Source organism: Arvicola amphibius, chromosome 7 (genome assembly GCF_903992535.2).
Source record: "Arvicola amphibius chromosome 7, mArvAmp1.2, whole genome shotgun sequence".
In the NCBI taxonomy this organism is placed as follows: domain Eukaryota; kingdom Metazoa; phylum Chordata; class Mammalia; order Rodentia; family Cricetidae; genus Arvicola; species Arvicola amphibius.
This window is the reverse complement of record NC_052053.1, coordinates 93,429,937-93,438,488: the sequence shown is the minus strand read 5'-3', so window position 1 is coordinate 93,438,488 and position 8,552 is coordinate 93,429,937. Positions and strand designations below refer to the sequence as shown.

The 8,552-nt window shown below is 49.0% G+C and overlaps 1 protein-coding gene across 1 annotated transcript; it reads left to right on the top strand.

Annotated features, from left to right (window-relative positions):
* Positions 1-551: 551 nt before the first annotated feature.
* On the top strand, positions 552-3,929 carry Fos (Fos proto-oncogene, AP-1 transcription factor subunit). The gene is made up of 4 exons (XM_038337217.1): positions 552-820; positions 1,566-1,817; positions 2,269-2,376; positions 2,485-3,929. Exons 1-4 carry the CDS (start codon positions 680-682, stop codon positions 3,124-3,126), a joined length of 1,143 nt encoding a protein of 380 aa, XP_038193145.1. The 5' UTR covers positions 552-679; the 3' UTR covers positions 3,127-3,929.
* Positions 3,930-8,552: the final 4,623 nt, after the last annotated feature.

Below are 8,552 nucleotides of genomic sequence, written 5' to 3'. Positions count from 1 at the left end.
AAGGAGACGACCCCATCTCGTACCCTGACCCTGGGACAAATGTCCACACTCAATCAGGTGCGAATGTTCGCTCGCCTTCTCTGCCTTTCCCGCTTCCCCTCCCCCGATCGTGGCCCCCACTCCTCTTTCCCCCCTCCCGCACTGCACCCTCAGAGTTGGCTGAAGCCGGCAAGCAGTTCCCGTCAGTCCCTCCCTCCTTTACACAGGATGTCCATATTAGGACATCTGCGTCAGCAGGTTTCCACGGCCGGTCCCTGTAGTCCTGGGGGGGACTATCCCCGAAATCCTACATGCGGGGAGTTCAGAAGACCCTCTAAGACCCTTCATGTGAACACTCAGAGGTGAAAATCATTTGACGAGTCGGGGGTCGGGGGATCTGGGGCGGGGAGTTGGCGACAGGGCGGCTGCAGAGGGCCCTGGAGCGCTCCTCCCCCTCCATCGCCACAGTTCCGCCCAGTGCCAGTGACGTTAGCTAAATTCATTCACTAGCGCTCTCTATAAAGGCACCGGCGGAGGCGCCTACTACTCCAACCGCGACTGCAGCTAGCAACTGAGAAGACTGGATAGAGCCGGCGGCACCGCGAACGAGCAGTGATCGCACTCCCACCCAGCTCTGCTCCGCAGCTCCCACCAGTATCTGTCCCTGGACCCCTCACCCGGATTTCCCTAAACTTCGACCATGATGTTCTCCGGTTACAACGCCGACTACGAGGCGTCATCCTCCCGGTGCAGCAGTGCCTCCCCGGCCGGAGACAATCTTTCCTACTACCATTCCCCAGCCGACTCCTTCTCCAGCATGGGATCCCCTGTCAACGCACAGGTGAGTTTGCCTTCGTGCAGCCGCCGGGTCCGCGCTGAGGGTCGCAGAGGAGGGGATACCGGGATGGGACACTCGGGGACGTCAGTTGGAAGGAGGTCTCACTTTTTCTCTTGGGAGGGAGACTGGGGCGGACAGAGCAGCCCTAGCTTGGGAATTCAGGACTTGTCTGAGCGCTTGTACGCTTGTCATAGTAAGACTTAGTACCCCCTTCCCGCGCAGCAGGTTTATTTTGAGTGGCCTGCGCTCTTCCTTTGGTGACTTGTCTCTGAAATCAGCCCGGGACTCCAGCTAAGACTAGCTAACGAGAGCCTGCGAGGCGGCAAACAGCGGCAATCCCCACTCCTGGGGCAGCCTGGAGCAGGGAGGAGGGAGGAGGGTGCTGCGGGCGGGTGTGTAAGGCAGTTTCATTGATAAAAAGCGAGTTCATTCTGGAGACTCCGGAGCGGCGCCTGCGTCAGCGCAGACGTCAGGGATATTTATATCAAACCCCCTTTCAAGCGAGTGATGCTGAAGGGATAACGGGAACGCAGCGGTAGGGATGGAGGAGAAAAGCTGCTCTGCAGAATTCAAGGGAGGAAATTGGGAGAGCTTTTATCTCGGATGAGATACATACAGGAAGACATAAGCAGTCTCTGACCTGAATGTTTCTCTCTCTCCCTGCTGCATGCGACACTAAGGCTACTTGCTTCACCTGTGTCTGGAACCTGCTCGCTCACCTCCACTTTCTTCTTTCTGTTTTGTTCAGGACTTCTGCGCAGATCTGTCCGTTTCCAGTGCCAACTTTATCCCCACGGTGACAGCCATCTCCACCAGCCCAGACCTACAGTGGCTGGTGCAGCCCACCCTGGTCTCCTCCGTGGCCCCATCGCAGACCAGAGCGCCCCATCCCTACGGAGTCCCCACCCCGTCAACTGGGGCTTACCCCAGGACGGGACTGGTGAAGACCATGTCAGGCGGCAGAGCGCAGAGCATTGGCAGAAGAGGCAAAGTAGAGCAGGTGAGCAGCGAGCGATTCTGGACCTGGGGTTGGGAGGCAGCGCGCAGGTGGGGCGGGGGGCGCGGGCGGGCGGGAAGGACACAACAGAGAGTGTAGAATCCTGATACAACTCACGGCACTTCCGGATCTGGAGCCGTGACTCCAAGCCCTTACCCTCCCTTGTCAGATTCTAATAGTTGGCCCCCAGAAGTACCCTAGATAGTTTCCCAGACAGCTTCCTACCCCATTCTTTAGCTCGGTCGCTTCTTTCTTCCCTTGCTAAAGATCTTACTTTATATGCAAATCACACCCAGCCTGACAACTGCAGGTTAAAAAAAAAAACAAACCAAAAAACCAAACTGCTTCCCCAAGAGCTGCGGGTGCTGTAGGAGCCAGTTTCACTGGGGCGACTGAATGGCGGTGATGGCAGACAATCTTACTGAGTGTTGGACCTCCTTTGTTATTATTGTAGTTGTCTCCCGAAGAGGAAGAGAAACGGAGAATCCGAAGAGAGAGGAATAAGATGGCTGCAGCCAAATGCCGGAATCGGAGGAGGGAGCTGACTGACACTCTCCAAGCGGTAGGGAGAGGCTGCTTCTGCTACTTCCTAGTTGGAGGCTGGGACTAAGGGATGAGGGTCCTTAGGCGAGGCTGCGACTTATGCTTTCCTTCGTCTCTTCCTGTGCAGGAGACAGACCAACTCGAAGAGGAGAAGTCTGCCTTGCAGACGGAGATTGCCAATCTGCTCAAAGAGAAGGAAAAACTGGAGTTCATTTTGGCAGCCCACCGACCTGCCTGCAAGATGCCCGATGACCTGGCCTTCCCAGAAGAGATGTCGGTGGCTTCCCTGGATTTGACTGGGGGTCTGCCTGAGGCTGCTACCCCAGAGTCTGAGGAGGCCTTCTCGCTGCCTCTTCTCAATGACCCTGAGCCCAAGACATCGCTGGAGCCGGTCAAGAGCATCAGCAATGTGGAGCTGAAGTCTGAGCCCTTTGATGACTTCTTGTTCCCACCATCATCCCGACCCAGTGGCTCTGAGACCGCCCGATCTGTGCCAGACATGGACCTGTCCGGTTCCTTCTATGCAGCAGACTGGGAGCCCCTACACAGCAGCTCCCTGGGAATGGGGCCCATGGTCACAGAGCTGGAGCCGCTATGCACCCCGGTGGTCACCTGTACTCCCAGCTGTGCTACTTACACGTCTTCCTTTGTCTTCACCTACCCGGAGGCTGACTCCTTCCCCAGCTGTGCAGCTGCCCACCGGAAGGGCAGCAGCAGCAACGAGCCCTCCTCTGACTCCCTCAGCTCACCCACACTACTCGCCCTGTGAGCGGTCAGGGAAGGGGAGGCAGCCGGCATCCAAAAGTGCCACTGCTTTGAGCTGGTGCATTACAGAGAGGAGAACCACGTCTTCCCTCGAGGGTTTCCGTAGACCTAGGGAGGACCTTGTCTGTGCGTGAAACACACCAGGCTGTGGCCCTCATGGACTTGAAAGCATCGCATCCACATCTGGACTCAAGTCCTCACTTCTTCCGGAGTTGTAGCAAAAGCGCATGGAGTACATTGTTCCTAGTGACACCTGAGAGCTGGTAGTTAGTAGCATGTGAGCCAGGCCTGGGTCTGTGTCTCTTTCCTCTTTCTCCTTAGTCTTCTCATAGCATTAACCAATCTGTTGGGTTCATTATTGGAATTAACCTGGTGCTGGATATTTTCGGATTGTATCTAGTGCAGCTGATTTTAACAATACCTACTGTGTTCCTGGCAATAGTGTGTTCCAATTAGACATGACCAATGTTAAACTAAGAGAAAAATTGAACTTTATTTTCCAGTAGATAGAACTAAATAGCTATATCCACGTACTGTAGTTTCTCTTCGGCGTCAATGTTCATTGTGATGTTACTGATCATGCATTGTTGAGGTGATCTGAATGTCCTGACATTAACAGTTTTCCATGAAAACGTTTTATTGTGTTTTCAATTTATTTATTAAGATGGATTCTCAGATATTTATATTTTTATTTTATTTTTTTCTACCCTGAGGTCTTTCGACATGTGGAAAGTGAATATGGATGAAATTTTAAGCATTGTTTGCTTATTGTTCCAAGACATTGTCAATAAAAGCATTTAAGTTGAATGCGACCACCTCGTTGCTCGTTTTGTTCTGAGAGTTCGTGTATGGTTTCTGGGAGGCATTTGTGGAGACCAGCTTGTCAAGATGGGTAGGTCCTGGAGGGGGACACGCCTTTGTCTGTTCCCTTCTCACACAGAAGGAAACGCTGGTTCAGAATATTTTACAGATATATGTGTTCATATTGCATCGCTAAGGTTTTCTACCCGCCCTGGAGGCTGAAAGCTGCGTGTGCTAACTTGAGCAAGGACATGCTTCTCTTTTCTGCTTTTTGGAGGGGATATTCTTGAATTCATGTGCTCATCTTAGGTTTAGCAGTCTTCATGGGAAAGGAATCCCTTAACAGAGCGTAGTTCTAGAAAAACAATTCTAACGTTTTATTTGGTATTGTTTGAGATAGGATCTTGCTAGGAGGCCCAGGGTGGCCCCAAACTCACAGCAATCTTCTTGCCTCAGGCTTGTCAGTGCTGGTTATTACAGATGACCAGCAAGCTGAGCTTCTTATTCCTACAAAATCATGTGAAAATTTACTCTTATCTTAGAAGGGGGTCAGTTGAAGATTGGCTGAAATAAATGACCCTCCACCCTGCACACCGAGTCACTACTTCCCACTCTTGTCCAGTCTATTAGACTGAACAGCCTCTTTTCTTCAATTAAGCTTCAAAATTATATTTATTTGTCTCTATGTGGAAGGCATTCATGTACCATGATGGCACTGGAGGTCACAGGACAACTTCCAGAAGCTATGTGTCCTGGGCATTGAACAGGTCATCAGGCATGGTGACAAGCGCCTTTGCTCATGGAACCAATCTTGCCAGCACTGAGCTTCCTCTTTTTTTTTTTTTTTTTTTTTTTAATTTTATGTGTTAGAATGTTTTGCTGGCAGGTATGCCTATACACCATATACCTGCAGTGCTCAAAGAGGCCAGAAGAGGGCGATAGATCCCTCAGATCTGTAGTTAAGAAACAATGGTTTTAGCCTCCATGCTGGTGCTGGGAACCTGAACCCGGATCCTCCTCCGTAGGACTAACAAGTGCTTTTAACCGCTCTCAACCATCTCCCCAGCCCTCCTGTGCTGCCTCTTAATACTTGGCTTTAAAAGTTTCCCCTTGAGTAGGGTGGTGGTGGCCCATAACTTTAATCCTAGCTCTTGAGAGACACAGTCAGGTGGATCTTTGTGAGTTTGAGGCCACCCTGGCCTACAAAGGAAGTTCCAGGACAGTCCAAGTTGTTAAACAGAGAAACCCTGTTTTGAAAAACCAAAAAAGTTTTCCCTTGGTTAAAAACAACAATTTTTCCATTTTTTTATTTTTTGAGATAGGTCCAATGTAGGCTAGTCTGACCTCAGACTTGTTAGACAGCTGTTTATATCTCCCAAGTGCTAGGACTACAGGTAGACACCATCATGCCTGGCTTGAGTTCCTCGCGCTAACCTATGCTCATTTAGTTCTCAGAAGAAAAGAAGGGAGGGTCTTGTCCTATGGCACAGTGAAAAACAAATCCTAATTTCTGAAGTTACTTTAATGCCACTCAGATTACAGTGTGTGTGTGTGTGGGGGGGGTGACAATTCAAAGATCTCAAGCAGCACAAATAATGGCTGCTCATTCTGTAAATAAAAGTTACATAATAGTTCAGTAGGGAGAAGTCAGCAGATGCTGAATAAGCTTTAGCTGAGAAAGTTTATCGTCTCAAAGAAGAACACGACCTTTGTCTGGGATGCCTCTGGTGAGGTTGGTTGCTCTCATTGGCACAGGTACAAACCACAATGAAAGGAGACTGAGCCCCACCCTTTGTGCCCAAGCGCTGGCTGGAAGGGGAGCTTCCGGGTCATTAGTGGTAATGAAAATCACTTGGAGGTCATGGTGGACCTCATCCTCTGGCAAGTTACGTTTTTTATTTCAAACGGCAGTTCCACTAGTCTTGAGCTGCTGCTCTGACTGTCACGATCAACACTTTGGAGCAACTGGCTCAGGTCTCTCTAGCCCTGTCCTTACAGCACACGCCCCTTGCATGCTGCTTTTGCCAGTCTTGAGTTAAGAGTGGCCTTGTTGGTACTCCAACAATCCCAGAGCTGAGGTGAGAGGCTCACCTGTAGTTCAGGGTTACACTGTGAGATCCCATATAAATAAAATGTAATGTAAAAAAATGTGGTTTAGGTTCATTGTCTGCTCCTTAAAGGGTAAATATCCTTTAAATGTGATTTCTAACTTTAGAATGAAGGCAGTGTTTATAAGGACCCAGTGAGCTTCTTTTAATGTGTGGTGATAACAACCTGAGATTGCCCAGATAGGGAAGGGCAACACAGGAAAGCGGCTTGCCCTGGGGGCCTTACTAAGGATCCTGGCCCCAAACTGGCTATGGAAAACAAGCATCTCATTCTTTTGACAGCCTTGACACAAACCCTTCTTCAGTTCACCACAGCCCAGGCTATCCTCATCCACAGGGGAGCGTTGACATTCTAGGAAGACAGAATCTCTAAAAGCCTTCTCAGAATTCACGGGATCCCCCACAGGACTTGTCACCTTCCAAGCTCCCTGCCAGCTACATTCATGGTCTAGAGGGAAGAAAGAAAGGCCTTCCCTGTCTCGCCACAGCTCTTCCAAATCCCCCAGTAACTCCTGAGCATGATTGACACTAGGAATGCTAACTTCCATGTCTGCTCAGAAGATACAGCCTCAAGCTGGTTTCAGTGAAATCACATCTTCATGACCACACGTATTGATATAGGCCTGTTCACACCAACAGAAAGGGATAAACACCAGGGGCCATTTCCTTTTGGGGACCATGTCTTGTCTGACCTACCAATGGATTCTAAGACCTAGTTCAGAGCTATAGTACAGAGTTAATAAACATTTTTCTCAGTGAGTGAATGTGTAAATCCTACATGCTTTCCACAACCAGAAAGGTAGTCTGCGCATGCTCTGTAACTTCTGTTCCAGTCCTGTGTCCCTCCACCGGCTCCATAGGGTATTAGGCAATAGGAATGTTACATCTTTTACATCTGGCTGCCAACACACACCCCACTTCTATCCTTCATTTCTGGGATTCCTTCATTGCCTCCCCTGAATTCCTTCTGCCATTTCAGCGAAGTGAGTTTGCAACTGTGTGCTGAAATTACTTTTAGATGACAGAAGATATCCATCTTTGTAGATGCGCAGACAGCAGACTCCGGGCCACCTTCGCACACCCCTACATCTCAGGCAATTATCAAAATTAAAGGGAAGTGCTTTGTGTTCTAATAACAGTTGTTTTGTGTCAACAGCGATTCCCACAGGTGAGTGAAAGTAAACCAGTCTTGCTGTGTTTAATTAAGAGACAAAGTCTAAGACACAGTGAAAACTGAAGGTTACTCTAAGCAAATGGCCTGAAGTTTTAGTGTCTCAAAAGCAAAAGCAACATTTAAGCTGTGCACAAGATTCCTCCCAAACAGTTCTTCAAAGGTTAAGGAGTAGGAGTGACATTTGAACGCTGAACATCAGGTGCTGGGGTTGCTATCAACGTTAATGAGCTGACCCTTGATTCTTCTTCAGCTTCCCTCAAGCCCCCGTGCCCTGTAAGCACACAATTCATGGGACTTCCCTTGATTCTGGACACATCTAGCACTCATTCCTTCAACCAGGTATGTTTCGTGCTGCTGGGCCTCTACCTAGGTCCCTTTTCCCAAAATTGGCTACTTCTTGACATTCAGGGCTTAGCTCAAAGCAAGCCTCCTAGATGCCTTCTGTGGTCATTCTGTCCTGGCTGTCTTCTGCACACACTGCCTTCACGTGATTTTCTCATGATCCTCATTTGGGTTTCCACAGTATTTACCATTAGCTGCAACATCCAACCTAAGTTTTCTTTTACTTAAAAAACAAGTAAATGCCTTGCTCCTCATTACTGAACTCTAAGTCCCATGAGAGCAAAGACCTGTTGCACCTTGATCACAACCGTGTCCCAGTGTCCCTTAGGGTTATTGAATAAATGAGAATAAAGGAGGGACTGCAGATGGCAACCATGAAAGTGTCAGAGTGTAGCTGGAACCGAGGAGTAAAGATTCACTTCATAGACTTCTTCCAGAGTAGAAAAGCATATCTCGTTCGTTATTAATACAAATTCCCAGGCTGGAGAGAGAGCTCAGCTGTTAGCACTTACTTCTCTTCCAGAGGACCCAGGTTCAATTCCCAGAAGCCACAATGGGTGGCTCACAATAGACTACAACTCCTGCTCCCGAGGAGACCCAACACCTCAGGCTTTGGTGGGCAACATGCACATACATAGGTATAAATTAAAAGTAAAATCAATTGTTGCTTAAGCAACAACAAACTGTGCACTGTCCAGATGGCTTATTGGATAAAAGAGCCTGGTGACCTGAGTTCCACCCTGGAAGCCACATAAAGGTGGAAGGAGAGAACCAAGGCCACTAAGTTGTTCTCCGACCCCCACACTTGTCTACCCACACTCATTTCAAAAACTTGCTCTAGGAATGGTGGCTCCCAGCTACAATTCCAGCACTGGGGAGGCTGAAGCAAGAGCACAGCACGACTACATAGTGAGTTGGAGGCCAGCACAGGCCACAGAGTAAAATCCTGTTTTGTTTTGTTTTTTTCTGCTTTTGTTTTTTAAACAGAAAAGTTAACTGCCGAAT